This window comes from Phyllostomus discolor, chromosome 8, assembly GCF_004126475.2.
Source record: "Phyllostomus discolor isolate MPI-MPIP mPhyDis1 chromosome 8, mPhyDis1.pri.v3, whole genome shotgun sequence".
NCBI classification, from domain to species: domain Eukaryota; kingdom Metazoa; phylum Chordata; class Mammalia; order Chiroptera; family Phyllostomidae; genus Phyllostomus; species Phyllostomus discolor.
Genome location: NC_040910.2, coordinates 91,421,179 through 91,437,316, shown reverse-complemented (window position 1 = coordinate 91,437,316; position 16,138 = coordinate 91,421,179). Strand labels below are relative to the sequence as shown.

At 58.3% G+C, this 16,138-nt stretch overlaps 1 protein-coding gene across 18 annotated transcripts in view; it reads left to right on the top strand.

Annotated features, from left to right (window-relative positions):
- MAPT (microtubule associated protein tau) overlaps positions 1 to 16,138 on the top strand; it is an 89,450-nt gene that overhangs the window by 49,941 nt on the left and 23,371 nt on the right. For 6 of the 18 annotated variants that reach the window (XM_028520565.2, XM_028520564.2, XM_036033573.1 and 3 more), the window contains 2 exons: positions 4,992 to 5,057; positions 12,310 to 12,365. In XM_028520565.2, the coding sequence (XP_028376366.1) occupies positions 4,992 to 5,057; positions 12,310 to 12,365 (122 nt within the window). Of the gene's footprint in view, positions 1 to 1,338; positions 1,426 to 4,991; positions 5,058 to 8,617; positions 9,728 to 12,309; positions 12,366 to 14,907; positions 15,103 to 16,138 lie in introns of all 18 variants that reach the window. The other 12 variants (XM_028520563.2, XM_036033569.1, XM_036033571.1 and 9 more) reach the window with 8 other exon arrangements.

Below are 16,138 nucleotides of genomic sequence, written 5' to 3'. Positions count from 1 at the left end.
ACACAGGGTGAGAGCCTGGCCCCAGCACCTCCCCAAGCGTCCACCTTTGGGTGAATTCAGAAAGTGGTTGTCAGGTGCCTGCCAGCTGCTTGGCATGAAGGTGCTTCTGTGGAGGAGATAGTGGGCGTGGCCCTTCCCCACCCCAAGGTGCTCAGCCTGGTGAAGAGAACACCAGGCCAGGTGCTCTTCACGCTCCTTAGAGCCAGTGATGCAAGACACATCCTCCTGGTCTCATAGGACAGCTGTGCGAGTCGCCTGCTGCCCCTGGGAAGCCCTGAAACACCCGTGCCAGGATCCAGGCCAGCCGTCCAAATCAGGGCCCTCAGCGTTCTGGCAGCGGTATTCTGGAAGACGCTTCCAACCAAGCCCCACTGCACTCCGGGCCCTGTGCGTGTGCGGGTCACCAGAGCTTCAGCTCCCACCCCTCAGGGCGGGGCCCTGCTGGGCCGGGCCGCCCCGCCTGCCCCGAGACCATCGTTAACATGGACTCCCTTTGTCTAAACTGACGCAGGCCCCTGGAAACCTTTCAGCACTGACAGCCCCGCATGTTTGCCCAGAATGTCTGGGCGTGTGCCAGGGCGAGGCTCGGGGACGAATGCCGTTTGGAAGCGCTCCTGCTGATGAGAGGCCGGCAGCAGCTCCTGGTAGCTGATCTTCACCTCTGGTCTCTGCCCTGGAGGCGGGCCCGTCTGCAGCCAGTGGTCAGGCACCTGACCCTGGACGGCCCCGGGCCTGCTCATCGCCACCCAGGGAGGGGACTCTGTGCTTCTCAACCATGTGTCACGGGCTCAAGGGGACAGGGCAAGCTGGAGGAAACCTCGGAGGTCACCTGGAGACGATACTCCCACTTTGCCAAAGACGAAACCGCGACCCAAAGACAAGGGACTTGCCCAAAGCCTCATAGCAAAGCCGTGGTCCCTGTCCCCAGAGTTGCTGCCTGCCTGCCTGCGTCCCCGCTCCCCTCCTGCACCGCCTTGAGGGTCAAACATCTGTGAACAGTCATCCGATTTCAACATGTCTTCTTTAAATAGCCCCGGGACCATCCCAGCAGCCTCTCTCGCTGCCGCTGCCGTGTTTACGTGGGGGCTGTCCCTGGCTTTCCTGGCAAATGGCCTGGGCGTCTCATGGGCTGCTGCCACCGCAGCAGAATGTTAATGTGCTTCCCGGGGAGGCACCAGGCAGGGTGGCTCTGGGCGTGCTTCGTGGCGTGGCTGTTGTGCATGTGGCTGAGTTCCCTCCTGCCTCCCCTCCCCGCCCCGCTCCCACCCACGAAGCAAGGTGAGGGACTTGGCACGGCTCGTCCCCGACCTCCCAAAGGTGATTTTCAGTGCTTTCCAGATGTGACAGCGCCCTTAGTGGATGAGGGCGCCCCCGGCGAGCAGGCAGCCACTCGGCCCCACAAGGAGATCCCAGAAGGAACCACAGGTGAGGGTGACCCCAGGGCTGGGCGCTCGGCTGACCCCCTGGAGGAAAGCGTGTGCGTGGGGTCCCGCTCATCTCCAAGGGAGGCAGGAATGTGGGCAGACACCGGCTTCTGGGACTCTTGGGCTGTTCTGAGCTTGATGCCTTGACGTCCTGTTGCTTCCATGGCTGCCTGCCGGCCTCCCAGGGGACGGGGCACCTTCTGGATTTCTTCTAAGCTTCTCCTTTCCCATTTCTTCAGTACATCAGCTCCGCGGGGTTCTCTGAGGCAGGCTGGTGGCAGATCCTGCCTCCACCCCTGAGGTCAGTCCACCCTCTTGCTCAGACTCTGTCTGGTGACCAGGTCACCTCCCAGGGAGCGGTTTGCCGCCAGGAGCACCGAGTGTGCAGCAGGGTCCAGAAGGCTGACCCCCACCTTTGGAGGATCTTCTTAAAGTGGACAAGCCCTGAGGAGTCAGTGATGCAATCCAGCACCCAGTCCTGCGACTACCTTTTCAAACATATCCGCATAGAACAGGCATGACAAGGCTGTCCTAGACAGGACACGGATGATAGGGGATGGCTCAGACATCTAGGCACCGACCAGAAATAGCCCTGGACACGGGGCCACCAGAGTCACCTGACAGCTGCCCGGGCCCTGCGGAAGTGGCTAGCACAGCCTGGAGTTCCTGCTTTCATTTTCCCTCATGTCCCTGCCGTGGCCTGGTGACTGGAGGGTGCCCCGCAAGCAATGCACAGGAATTCCGGGCAGGACTTCACCAGCAGTGGAGAGTGGGGAAATGTCCCCAGGCACGACTGTCCTTCCTTCCAAAGACGGGGCTCACGTGGGAAGCCACAGCCTTTCTCTGGGCCCCGTGTGCTGAGGACGCCTGTTGGGGGCCGAGCAGCACCATCCGCCCTGCAGAGCAGTTTTGGCTTTGCAAGTTCGTCCTGTGAGATGATGGGTGGAAGGAAATGTTCTCAAAGCCTGACATGCTTCATTCTTGACAGTAAAGATCGTTTGAAGGCCAAGGAACAACTCATGGGTCACTTGGTTTTTGTCCCTTGCAATTTATCTGGTGGAGGCTCTTCCCCTGCCCAGGGTAAAAACTGGAACCCCCTTCCTACCCCTCCTGGGTAATCACAGGACATCAGTCGCCTTAGTCACAAAACACAATCTGCAATTGCTGATTAGAGTGTCTACACCGCCTAAAGGTCAAGGCTCCTGCAGGGTTGCAGCCTCTCCCCTCAGGGCTGGGGAGGGGGAGGATGGGGAGGCAGGGAGATTCTTACTGGGCTGGTGCAGCCGGCAGCTGCTCCTCCACGCCCTCTGCAGTATTTAGCCGACCCTTTCTCTCTGTGGGCCTCTTTTGAATTCTCCCAGGCCACTCCCACCCATTATGCCCCCTGATGCACTTGATTCAGGCAGATACTTCCTCTCTCCTCTGCTGCTCAGGGGCTGAAGATCCGCCTCCAGCCTCACCTCTGCTTGTCTCTGATGGTGTCCTACTGGGTGTGGTGCCAAGCGTCCCCACACTGTCACTGCCTGCGTCCAAGTCAGAACATTCTTTGTAGCCCAGACTGATAGCAGGGCCACCACCACGCTCCTTTGCTCCCCCACCAAAGCAGGGTCAGCCTCTCTCCCCCTCTGGTTTTCCAGGGTAGGGTTCTGACCGCAGTCCGCCGCGTTGCTAACCATAGAGGACACGGCTGAGGGTCTCCAGTGATGCCTTGAACCCCTTTCACTGGGACCGGGATGCAGGGTGGCTACATCCAAAAATGCTCTGCAAAAATACTTTCCTCTCCATCCTCTCCAGCCCTTACCTCCTCAGTGAGGTGGGAGGTGTCAGAGTCGGGGGACCCTCTCTCAGCTGGTGACTTGGACCATCGTGCACCTTAGTTGCATGCCTCGATTGGGCATGGTCCATTCCTGTGTCTTGGTGTCCCAGTGAAAACGTCTCATGTGAAATCCACTGAAACCCACTGGGGGTGTGGCATGGCTGTCACACTGCAGGAATCCCTGCCATGCTGGGGCAGGAGCCCCTGCCTCTGGGGACCTCCAGGATGTAGAGAGGCCACGATGTGACAGCCCAGCCCCATCACACAGCCTCCCCCTCCCCCGACTTCTCCAAGTTATGGGCACCTTCCGATTTCTGACTTGTGCCAGGGCCAGGATGTCACACCAGCAACTGAAAGCTGCCGACTCCCCAGAGCCACACAGTGACGTCATCCTGGCATGCCCCCCTGTTTTCTGTCTCCAGGACTCTGTGCCCCTTAGCTGGGCTGGCCTCCGCTGGGAGCTTCCTTTCTTACCCTTGTCAGAGACTCGGACCGAACCTGTGCTTGCTGCTGTGCCTCCCGGGCGGCACTGCCCAGTGACGTGCAGCCGTCACTGGTAGACTCACGGGCAGCGCGGCCCAAGGGGCCCAGAGGGTGGTCATGCCTGCAAACTGGCCCCTGCCCCTCTTACCCCAGCTGCCCTGGGACAGCCAGTGGGTTGGGTGTTCACAGCCCATCGCAGAGCAGCCCAGGGACCCGGGGAGTCTTTCTTCTCCCTCTTCCATGCACCCCACGTGGCCCGCACTGGCTTGTGTGGCAGCTTGTCATCTGTCTGAGGCATAGAAACTGAGTCATCACACGTCTGGGAGAAAAGACCGGTGGCCCAGCCAACAACTCCCAGACTTTCTCAGGGGTGGTGACCCCTCTGTCCCTGGGGTCATGTCCTTGGGGTCACGAGGCCGATGCCTGTGAACGTATGGCTAACTGGCCTTACACACTCTTCCTTCTGGACGTTTTATTCCTTGTCCGGTGGTGGTGTCCTGGTTTAGGACGGTGCCAGAACTGGCGTTGTTTTGAAGCTTATTGATCTTGGTGCCATTGAGGAGGTAGTCAGGAGCTTTTCTCAGTCTTCTGTGTTTGGGGTGAGCTGTGGTTCCCAAAGCAGGAGCCCCGGACACCCCAGAAGCGACCCACTGACACTGCTGGCCCCTCTAACCAGCAGCGCCTGTTCTGGGCATGCGATTAAGGACTTGCCCCGTAGTTGGGAGAAACCAAACCAACAGCTTTAGGCCACCTACCATATGCCAGGCGCTTCGCTAAACACGTTCACCCAAGTTCTCCCGTTCTTCCTCACCACTCTCCTGCAGGGCCAACCAGCGTGTCACCTTGGGCTCCAGCTGGGGGAGTGGAGGCTCAGAGAGGTGAAGGAAACCATGGCACCTGGACGCAAATCCCAGCCTGAGTCCATAGCCCATGCCTTGTCCTTCCCTGCTCCTCTGACCCCTCGCCCACCCTGTGCCTCTCTGTCACACGGGGCACTGAGGACCCTGGGCCCACCGTGGGGCAGGTCCTTCCTACTGGAGCTCAGTGCCTGGCAGGTGTGTGGGGTTTGTGTGATGAGCCACTGTCATCGACACCCCCAGCAGTAACATTCTCAGCGAGCTGGGGGCACAGCCCCTTGGTTCTTGTAAGAGGTGCCTGTTTTAAAATGTTTTCAGAAATACACCGGAAAAGGCAGAGAGCTTTGTCTGTAGCACACAATAACTGTCTGTGCTTTTGTCTCCTCCTTCATTCGCTGACACATAAACCAGCTGAAGAAGCCGGCATTGGAGACACGCCCAGCCTGGAAGACCAAGCTGCAGGACATGTGACTCAAGGTTAGTGGCTGCAACCGCCTGCCAGGGCATGGGGGTGGGCGGGGGGCGGGGGGGAGGAAGGGCAGGGCAGCGCTCAGACAGGCTCTGTGCTGGGAAGAATCTCTGGGCCGACTCTGGGTCCAACTCACAGGGCCAGGAGGTTTTTGGGTGGCAGTACTTACTAGAGACGGGTCTTTGGGTAGAGAAGGAGAAGCTCTAACACTATTTCCAAGACGTTCCTAAGGTGTTTAGTTCTGAAAACAGCTGGCCTTTCCAACCTGGGGATAGAGAGTGAGAAACTCCAATCTGTGTGGCTGGGGACCCTCCTACAGGCTGTGCCCCCGGGCATGGTCAGCCCCGGGCACGAGGCCTCAGCCACAGCACTGCCGAGCCGGTTCTTTTCGACCCGTCTCCTCACACACTTCAAGCCTTACTGTGATCTCCTTCTCAGGGGTCAGAGCTGCTGTGTTCGGGAAAAGCGACTTTCCTCAACCATTTAGTGTAAACGCTTTAAGAACTCAATGTTTAGGTTCTGGAGATTCTTTATCTTTGGAAATAGACATCTCTGATCCAACGTGGGCTGAGTTTGTTTCTCATCCGTGGCTGTGCAGATGGACGCCAGAGTCCACTGTGTAATGTGGCAGCTTCTAGATGGCGCTGCTCTCTTCTCCAGAGAGTGACGTGGGATTCAGCCAGAGCTGGGCATCACCGCCGAGGCCGCCTGGCTGCAGGGAGCCTCTGACGAAGTTTCTCACTGGGGGTGCTGGGAGCCTAACTACACCTCCCGCCCCCACGGGGGCCCCTGCCCCAGGGCTGCCGGTGCTTCTCCTGTCACGTGACCCAGGAAAGCATGTTTTTGTTCCTGAGCTTGCAGAGAGTTTCCGAAAACATTAGAAGGGCTGATCCACACAAGGGGGAACCTCGGTCCGCGTGCTAAATGACTGGAGTCCCGCCTCCGTTTCTTGCAGGTCATGATTTTTCAGCTTAGGTGAAGTGAGAGGCTTCTCTGGTCTCTGGAAGTGAACATTTATTTCCATAAACAGAAGTGGGTCTGAGTTTCTTCTGCACGTTTCACTGCAGGCCGTGTCTACACGGCCCTGACACACTCCAACAACGAAGACATTGGCCCACGGCTTTGCTGGAAGCCGGACGGCTGTGCTGACAGAATTTATAAGTTTTCCCAACAGTGGCCTAGGATCTCATAGATACACCAATGGACGCCAGGTGCCATCTGCAAAGGGTGTCGGCACCACACCTGTGAGAATACACGGAGAGGTCCGCCTCTGCTCCCAAGGCCGATATTTAATGCCCCCATTGGGGTGGCCGGTCCAGACGGCCAGTGAAGCCTTGTAAACCCCCCCTCCCTCCACCACTGGTGATGCACAAACACACTTCACTTGCCAAAGGGCTGAGGTCTGTTTTATAGTCAAACACTCGGATTTTAGAAGAGCCGTGCAAACAAAAGCCCAGGTAGCAGGTCTCCCTCTTGCTCTGTCCTGCTGCAGAAGGCGGAGCTCCGGCAGGCCGTGTCTGGGGTTCAGGAGGCACTAAGACACAGAGAGGCTTGGGGGGCTGCAGTGTGCTGAGCGGGACACGTGGGAAGGCCTGAGCCCTGTCCCGCTCACCCTGGGGGAGCCTGTCTTTGGCAGGTTCTCGAGGACCAGGCCTTCTGCTGGGGGACAGTTTATCAGGACTCCTGAGGCCACCACCCTGCTTATCCGCATATTGGTGCCCTTGGACCCCCACCCCTGGTGACTGGTGATGGTTGATATTGACCGAGCATTTCATAGTATCCTGGGAACTGCACAGAATATTCTCCCAGCCCGGCTGCTTCCTCCAGGAGTGCAATTACATGGTTCGGTCCCTCACCCACCAGTACACACACACTGAACAGTCACGTACTGATGGCTTTTCAAGGTGTGCTTGCTATCCGTGTGTGAGGCCCCTGTTTCTTTTCTAATGAGGGTTTTTAAAGTCTTGCGTATATCGGAGCACAGTGACATGCTGATCAATAGCGATTTCTAGGAGGCTCTAGGAGGGAAGCTTATCCTAGAAGGTGATGGAGACCTGGCCTGTTGGGCATATGAGGGGGGGATGATGACCGGTAGCCACCAATGCCTCTGGTCGGCCGGGCTGGCTGGAGGACAGGAAGTCACAGAGCTGCAGCACGTGTGCAGGGCGTCTGCCGCCGACCGTTCTTCCCGCATCTCTGTTGTCGGAGTGGTTCTTCCTGGGCACCGACCAAGGGCCCCCGCAGGTGCCTGTGGACCCCGGCAAGGGCAGAAATCCACACGTTTCCCCAACATCAGCTCATCCGTTCAGGGTTCGTTTGTTGATCACGTGCTTTGTGCAGGCTCCGTGGTGGACACTGGGAGCACAAAATGAGCGGGGTCGTGGGCTTGACCGAGGCCCAGCACAAGGCTGGCAGGTGGAGGTGAGCCGTGGCTGGGCCTGCGGGCAGTGCGCAGCTCCACGGACTCCAGCTGGGCTGGGGTGAGAGGGACAGTCACGTGTTACCCATGTATGTCCAGAACTGCACACGTGTGTAAACATATGTATTCTCCCACCTTCCTTCTCTCCCCTCATCCAATCTCTTTCTCTTCCTGAACCCTTTGGGGTCCTGGGTTTTGTGGAGAGGAAGCCTGGGGAGTTGTATGGGTTATTCTATCAGGACCAGCTAGGCTTGTCAAAAGGTTGGGAGTTTCTTAATAAAAAAATGTTTACTAGGAACCGAGAGCTTAAGTTTCCCACCTAAAATACACCATCAGATGCTTTAAGGACTCCCATGCATAAACCAGGAAACGAATGTGCCCTTCGTCAGCTGTGCTGGCATGCAGCAGCTGTGTGCCCAGGTGAGAGCAGTCCCCACAGCTGGTGCCTGGGCCACATGGATGCTGCCCGGCGATCGGCCTCACCGTGTGCAAAAGGCCCCTCCACGGTCCACGACCCGGACAAATCCAGATCGTGTGTCTGTTGGTAGGACTCTTATGGCAGGTCCATTATACAGACTCAAGCCCTGACAATGATCAATTTTGGGTTTTTTGATATCTATCAGAGCACGGGCTTGAAGCAGGGTTGGTTTGTGGGCCCCTGGTGATTTCATTTGGTAAAATGGGGAACAGAGTGAGAGGGAGAGGAGAGGGGATCTTCACTGCGCCCAAGCCAGCACCCGCCCCGAGGCCAGCATCCCCAGGGCGCTCGGGGTCCCTGGGGAGCTGGAGAGGCTCCCGCAGCCCTGTGGGGCGGGCGTGCGGCGGCCCTGGGTGTGCTGACAGGCTCCAGCCACAGGCGGACAAGCAGTGCCAGTGCTGGGCGCAGCACAGAGGTAACCGGGTCCAAGATGAGAACACTGAGGCCCGCAGAGGGGAGGTGCCCACCCAGGGTCGCCCAGCGTCGGGGGCAGGTAAACCAAGAGAGCCTTCACTCTGAGCAAACACGAGCAACACGGGTGAGCACAGAGTGTGCAGGACGGTGATGCCGTTTAAATGTCCTTCTCTTATTTCAAGAAGTAAGTGTGTTCCCTCTTACACAGTCAGTGAACCCTTGCTAACCTTTTGCCACTGCTGCTTCTTCAAACCCAGAGGAGGTGAGAGCCCCCAGTGAGCAGGGGAAAGCTCACGAGAGGCCCCTGGCCTATGGGCTTAGCTCTCAGGTTCAGCCTGGACACGGCAGAGAAGCTTCTGAGGCCTCCATGCGGCCTCTGGGAGAGAAAGAGCCCGAAGGTGCCGTCCTGGCCTCCGACCGTTCTCAGCATCACCTGGTCCACCAGCTGCCGCCTCCACCAGCAGGCCTTCAGGAGCCCCACCGGGCGTGGGGACCGAAACAAGGGGACCGGGCTGAGGAGGAGCTGGCTTTTCCGAAGCCCACCTCCCCTGGACACCTGCCACCAGAGCCTGGCAGTGTCACACTTGTCCAGGAAAGCATCCTCAGAGAGCCAGGGAGCCATGGAGAGGAGCCCACAGACTGGAGGACCCTGGGCCTGACCCTGCAGCCTCTGCCCCACATGCCCAGGGCTCCCGTCCTGCCCGAAGGCCCCAGAGAAGCCACGTACCAGCCTTTGGAGCCAGAACCTGAGGACACAAAGGGAGATCACCGTAGCCTGGGGATGATGCAGCACCAGCTTTTGGGACACCTGCGCGAGGAGATGCCGCCTCTGAAGGGGGACCGGGGCAAAGAGAGGCTGGGGGGCAAGGGGGTCGATGAGGACCGAGACATCGATGAGTCCTCGCCCCAGGACTCCCCCCCCTCCCAGGTCTCCCCAGGTCTGCAGAGCTCCCCAGCCCAAGGCGGCCCGCTCCCCCAGACAGGTTCCAGAGAAGCCACTGACACCCCTGGGGCCCCAGCTCAGGGTGCCATCCCCCTCCCTGTCGATTTCCTCTCCGAAGTTTCCACAGAGCCCCAGGTCTCGGAGCCCGACGGGCCCGGCGCAGGGCTCGCGGAGGAAGGGCACGACACGCCCCCCGAGTTCGCCTTCCATGTGGAAATCAAAGCCAACGTGCAGGAGGAACAGGCAGACTCGGAGGTGGATTTGGAAGGGGCCACACTTCCAGGGACCCCTGCAGAGGATCAAGAGCCCTGGAGCCCCTCTGAGGGAGAGGACACAAAAAAGACTGACCTTCCGGGACCATCCAAAAAGCAGCCTATGGCTGGCCTGCCCGGGAAGCCCGTCAGCCGTGTCCCTCAACTCAAAGGTCTGTGCCTAGAGCCCCTTCACTCCTTCCTGGGGACCCCGTGTGCCACCCAGGCTGCGGGCACTGCCACTGAGCTTCCAGCCCCGCGACTCCTGCCGCTTCCAAGGTTCCTAGGGACAGCCACTAAACCGACCTGGGTGCTGCTGCTCGCCCCCCACGGCCGTCCCCCGCCCCACAGGCCCTGGGTGCACGCATTCCTCTCGCGCTTGCCCGCCGTTCTGCATGTCTCCACCACCCCCACCCGGCGCTTCCTGCCCCATCACTTCTCTGGCCACCTGGTTTACCCACAGCAGTCCATCAGCCCACGGGAGGTTGGTTGGTGGGCTGCACTCCAGAGAGGAAAACAGCTGCTTCTACTTTCGAGGGCCTACTACGTGCCTTAAATTCATTGGGCCCTCCCAACTGTCCCAAGTGGGTATAATTAGTCCCACTTTGCAGATGAGAAAACTGAGGTTCAAAGAGTTAAGCAGCTCTCTGAAGGTTCCTGAGTCCTAAGTGACCAAGGAAGGTTCGGAACCCAGGTAGGTCTGCCCTGTACACACAGTGGCTTCCAGAAGGTTCTGAAGCAGACCCTCCTGCCCAGAGACACAGAGGGCACGAACCTGTCTTCTGCTGCTCTTGTCAGTGGACAGCACACGACAGGCAGCAGGTGGCACACACAAGCATTCGGAGATGGCCCAGCCACCCCGTCCCACCGGCCCTGCCTTGTGGCAGGAGGGACAGTGAGCGGAAACGGAAGCTTCCTGTTCAAAGAGCCTCCCCCACCCTCGGCAGAGCCTGTGCCAGGTTACAGGGTCCCGGGAAGCAAGACCACAGCTGCCCTGTGGGGGCTGGAGAGGTGGGAGGGGCACTTCCCAAGTGGCGAGTCCCCGTGTCCTGTCAAGAAGGGGACAGCTCACACCCCAGAGGGGCTTCATGGCCGCAAGTCGTGAGTGTCCATACATTTAGGACCCTTAGCATTTGGAGTTATTTTCCAGGTTTAGGGGTTGGTGCTACTTAAGTATTTAACAACTGTTAAATTTTGATGAGATCCTACTTGTCAAGAAAACTTGGAACCATTGTAAACAAAGGAAGCTGTATTTAAAATTTAAAACAGAAAAAAGTCCTATGTCCTATTTTTAAAATATCCTAAGTTCCAAAACAGGAGGGAACAAATAACTGTGGCTTGACAGATTACACACGGTTTCCTGACCGTGGTGTCCCACCGCGTCCTGCCCCGCTGCGTGTTGACAGGCGTGTCCAGGGGGAAACTGAAAGCTCCACGGTCCGGTCCGGTTAGCAAAAACAGGGTAAACAAAGTTAACTAGGGTTTGCTGGTACAGAGCTTGTCAGAGCCCTCAGGGTTCTAGTGCACATTTGGCCCTCCGAGAAGGGACCGTAGTGTGAATTTCCTGAAGTCACTGGATCTCGCCCGCTTACATGCCCTGGAAGGGGGCCTGCTCAGGGCCCCCACTTGGGAAACGCTGATGTAGCCGGCACTGTGGTTGTGACATGCATGAGGATGGTTCCTTTGGGCAAAGGACGTGAATCGGGTCCGCCCGGGGCTCTTATTAAAATGCAGATTCCTGGGCCCCACCTTAGGTTTCCAGGGTCTCAGGGTAGGTCCAGGAATCTGTATTTCAATAGCCTCTCCTGCTGATTCTTCACAGTTTAGTTTCAAAACCTCTGGGCTGGATCATCACTGTAAAATCCCAGTGGCCAGTAGCCCATGAGCAGCTCCAAGGAGCGCCTTGTCCTGGGGCCAGGGGCATTCGGCACTGACACCCACGGCAGTCTGTAGTGAACCTGCGAGAACGAATGTCAGCAAGAGAGGGGGAGGTAGAGGTGATGCTGGTGGACAAGTGGGTCAGTTTCACCAAGGGGTGTGGCTTTTCAAACACAAAAGCGGTCAGTGGTTTGTTTAGTCCTAAAATCAGAGGTTCTCTCTAGGATGTTTGCTGGTAGCCAGTGTATAGCTAATTTGGGGGAACAGCAAGGATTAGCCCCTCGGGAAGGCCCACAGGTGGTGAGAAGACCGGCCAGGGCTGGGTCAGCGGTGGGATGGGTTCGTGGGAGAGCAGCTGGGGCTGGTGCCAAAGCCCCCGGTGGCGAGGGGCAGGCTCTGGAAGAGGCCTGGCTCACCCTGACCCTTCCGCACAGCATGAGCCCGGGCCTGCAGGGGGCCTGGCTGAGCCGCCCTACCTGTGGCACTTCCAAGTGCCTGCCCCTGCTTGTAGAGGAGTTGACCCCAGCTGGGCGAGGCTGACCCAGGCAGAGGCAGGAAGGGAGAAGTGAGAGAGCCTGCCTTCCCCATGCCAACCTGTGCCCCAAACACTTTCCTCTGCGCCCCCCTGCATGTCCCCCCTCGGCCAGCCTGCTGCCCCCTCATCAGGGTGCTCCAAGCGATGACCGCAGCGTGCTGTGCTGATACTAACAACGAGAGACCTAGCAGACTCCAGGGGAAAGGAACTCGGTGGGCTTCCGCGGGGCCGGCCGGACAGAGCACGCCACACGGTCCCGAGAAGCCAGCCAGCCTACGCCGGGCTCTTCCCACGAGCTGCGCACGGGGGTGTAACGTGCATTCTCGTTTTGTGTTTTATCAGCTCGCATGGTCAGTAAAGGCAAAGACGGGGCTGGAAGCGATGACAAGAAAACCAAGGTAAGCTGGCGAAACCACGCAACCATCTGCCGCCATCAAGCTGGCCGAGAAGCCATGCTGTATATCGGAATTAATTTTGTGTGTGACGCGCGGGAGCGTTGGCCACTGCGGTGCAGCGGTGGTCCGCCCTGGCACTCCCGCCAGGAAGGGCGGTCAGCGGCTAACGCGTTAGCGCTCCCGGTGGCGGCCCGTTAGCCTAGTCGCGATGAGGGGGTCGTGGCGAATGAAGGTATGTTTGAATTTTCTGCAAGTGTGAATTTTGCACATCTTACACTTCCCACTCCAGGTCTAGGCTCACCCAATATGTGCATGAATATACATACATACATACACATATATTTAAGCGATACAGAAAATACCATTTCCTTAGGGGGTTGAAAGAGTGTTGATCAAGGAAGTCATCCCCGACCGAAGGCGGAGGGTTCTGGAAAAGCCCTTGGAGAGGACCTTTCTTTAAGGGAGGGTTGGTGAGGCGGGGTGGGAAGAGGCATCCTGAGGAATAGGACCAGCACAAACAAAGACCCGAGGGGAAGCCGGGTGCCTTCCCAGAGCTCTAAGTGGATTGGCTGGGTTGCTGCAGAGCTGGGGGTGCAGGAGGGGCTGACACAGGAGGGAACCCTGGCACACACCTAAGTGCTAGGTGCGCATGCGTGCCTGCGATGGTGCGGCAGCTGCCATCCTCGCATCTCGCTGAGGCGGGGGTTTGGTGTGCTGCTTCAGTCAGTCTCCGAAACCTCCCCCCGGGGGAAGGAAGTGAGGCGCCGCCGCTTAGCAGCAGCGCTGCACCCGGAGCCTCGCCCTGCTGCTACGGGCTTCCCATCCGCCATACTGCGGGGGACCCTCCTCCAAGACTTTGCTTCCTGGAAAACGCTCCTGGAACTGCACAGCAGTGTCTTCCCAGGAGAATCCCACTGTGGCTCTAGACGAAGGCTGGTTTTTCTTAAGAGTACCTACAATTTCCACGATTGATTCTGCCCCAAAGGCCTGGATCTCCGTCAGTCCTGGAGCCCAGATGGAGTCCCCAGGAGCAGGGCGTAGCTCTAGGCGCTTGGGAGCATGCTGAGGGCCGCTGCCTGCAGTGCCCGCCCTGTAGGAAGTCAGGGTTTGCCCCCACAAGGCCCTGGTGAGGGAGTGGGGGTCCTGCAGAGGCTTGGGGATGGGTCTGCCCTAGGTGCTTGGAGCGGTTACAACAGCTGCTTACCAGTCGCAGCACACAGGAGGGGAACCCTGGCCTCATGCACGCACACATTCCGCAATCCCTTCGTTCTCACACACGGGTACCCTGCCCCTGCCCTGGAGTGGCTCATAGGCTCACAGCCCGGGGTCAGACCTCTCAGAGACCCTGGCCAGGTAGGGAGTGCAACCTCGTTCACGTGGGGAAGGAGGGGTGCCAGTCCCACCCTCCCCCACACACTTTTCTTCCTTGTCCCCAGCCCCGGGCCTCCACTTGCACCCTGTGCTCGCCAAGGCTGGCCGCACAGAGGGCCGCAGTCGCCTCGGTGGGGAGGCCAAGGGCAATGAGGAAGGAGCAAACCCCAGAAACCCGATCAAGTCTCTAGTCAGGACCTGCCCTGCAGCTGGGACGCCCTCCCTGGAACCCCCCTTGACTTGTCCTCTCGGGTTTTATTCCTGAGGGTGCAGCCCCTCCTCCACCAAGGCCACACATCCTGATCAAAGCACCCCAGAGGCAGTTGAGACAAGCCACAGGTGCCAGCCACACCACCCGTCAAGTGCAGCTGCCTCTGTGAGGTCACCCAGCTGACAGACATCTGTCCCCATGGCCGCCTGACTCACCCAGGCTCCTTGCTTCAGTGAAATACGTTCCAGAGTAAACAGTGGCCAGATCAGGGGTCTCCGGTTTGTGCTTAGTTTTACGTGAGATTTCGATCAGGAAGTATGTGTGTGTGTGTGTGTGTGTGTGTGTAACCTAAGTGGTGTCGGGCAGAATCTGTAAGACCTGGAATAGGCACAGCCCTGATTTCAGCAAGCGTGACTCCACTGTTGAGGTGAGGAGAGCCAGGGATTAGCAGGCCTGTGAGAGCTCCCCACCCACAACGAGCAGAAAGGGGGGACCCATGACACACTGGAGATGTTTTACCAAGAAGCACCCTAGCATCATCTGCTCTGGCGATCTCCATCACTCTCTGGGTGTGACACACCTGTACATCAGCGGTCTCCAAAGTAGGGGAGGGAACACGAGAAAATCCAATGGGCTAGAGGAAGAACGTTCCGGAACCTCTATTCATTTTCTGCCTTCCAGAAGTTCAGTCACACGTTCTGTGAGGCACACCATGTATTGGCATCGTGGGGTTGTGCTCGCCGACAAACGAGCACAAGCCCCAAGGCCGAGGGGTCACGCTGTCCCTCCCGCTGGGGACCGGGGTGGGGGTGGGGGTGGGTGCGTGCCCAGACGGTGTGGAGATCGCCGCTGCGAACCATCGCTGCTTTATTGGCTTTCAGTTGCTGCCCTTTTTCCGTTTGTGCCCCCCCCCATGTGCTGACATTTATTTTGATTTTATTTGTGTTTATGTTTATGTTTAAGACATCCACACCTTCCTCTGCCAAAACCCTGAAACGTAGGCCTTGCCTTAGCCCCACACGCCCCAGCCCTGGTAGCTCAGACCCTTTGATCAAACCCTCCAGCCCCGCCGCGCGCCCAGAGCCATCCTCTCCTAAACACGCCTCTTCTGCCACACCCCGACCCGGCAGTTCTGGAGCAAAGGAGGTGAAAGTCAAGGTAAGGAAAGCACCTTTGGAAAGAGTCAGGCTGCTCTAACGTGGTTTTCCAACGGATTTTTTTTTTTTAAGCTGAAAAGACCTTTCTTCAGATAAGCTCTTACCTAGAAGCATGGTGTAGAACAGTTAAAATTCCAGTTGAAATGGGAGGGGGACTCAATGCCCTCCTTCTGCACCTGCCTTGGTGCCTCATAGCAGCAGCAGCAGCAGCCCCTGAGAGGACCCAGCTGTGGGGAACACTCTAACTGGGTTCGTTTGTCCACTCCTGGCTTTGGTACCACGAGTGTTTCCAGGCTGCCCTCTCTGGGGTTGGAAACCGGCATCAGCATGCTGTGGGGCCTGTCCCACTAGTTCACACCCTCCCGAACCCTCTGGAGGTCCTTGGTGAATGTCAGTTTCTTTTGTGAGTGTGGGTCACGCATCAAGGGCATCAGCTGGGTGACCTAACCCAGTCACTGCCAGCTGGATCCCCCTAGGGCCAGTGTGCTAACTGATGCCGGCGTCCACCCACCAAGGGCTCTTCCCGCATCTAAGGAGTCACCGAAACCTAAGGGCTGCTCGCAAGAGCACAAAAGAACCTTACCTAGCTCTGCTGGCACTCTGGGTCAGGTTTATCGGTGCCTTCAAGGGCCTCTGGTGAAACCAGCCACCATCGGCCAGATCCCTCAGGAGGGCCAGAAAGTGGTACCCACTCGGGAGTGGTCTGCTAGGGTCCCGCCTACTGACCGGGCCTGGGTGGGCAATGCCCCTGCTCATTGCTGTAAGCTCCGCTGTCTTTTACAAAAGACATGAGCACAACCCAGGTTGATACCCTGTGGGAAGAGTTCCCTCCAGGAGCCAACGGCATCTGGGACACTTGACATCTGGCTGGGGCTGTGGGTCCGTGTGCCCAGCACGCCCTTGCGATTGTGGGAGACATTTGCTGCATCTAGTAGGCAAAGGGTCACCCCAATCTTAGCCTCTTTCGAACCAAAGTGGTTAAGTGGGGCTGGCACAGGCTCCTGGTGACAGTGACCTTTCCCAGTCACAAACACCAC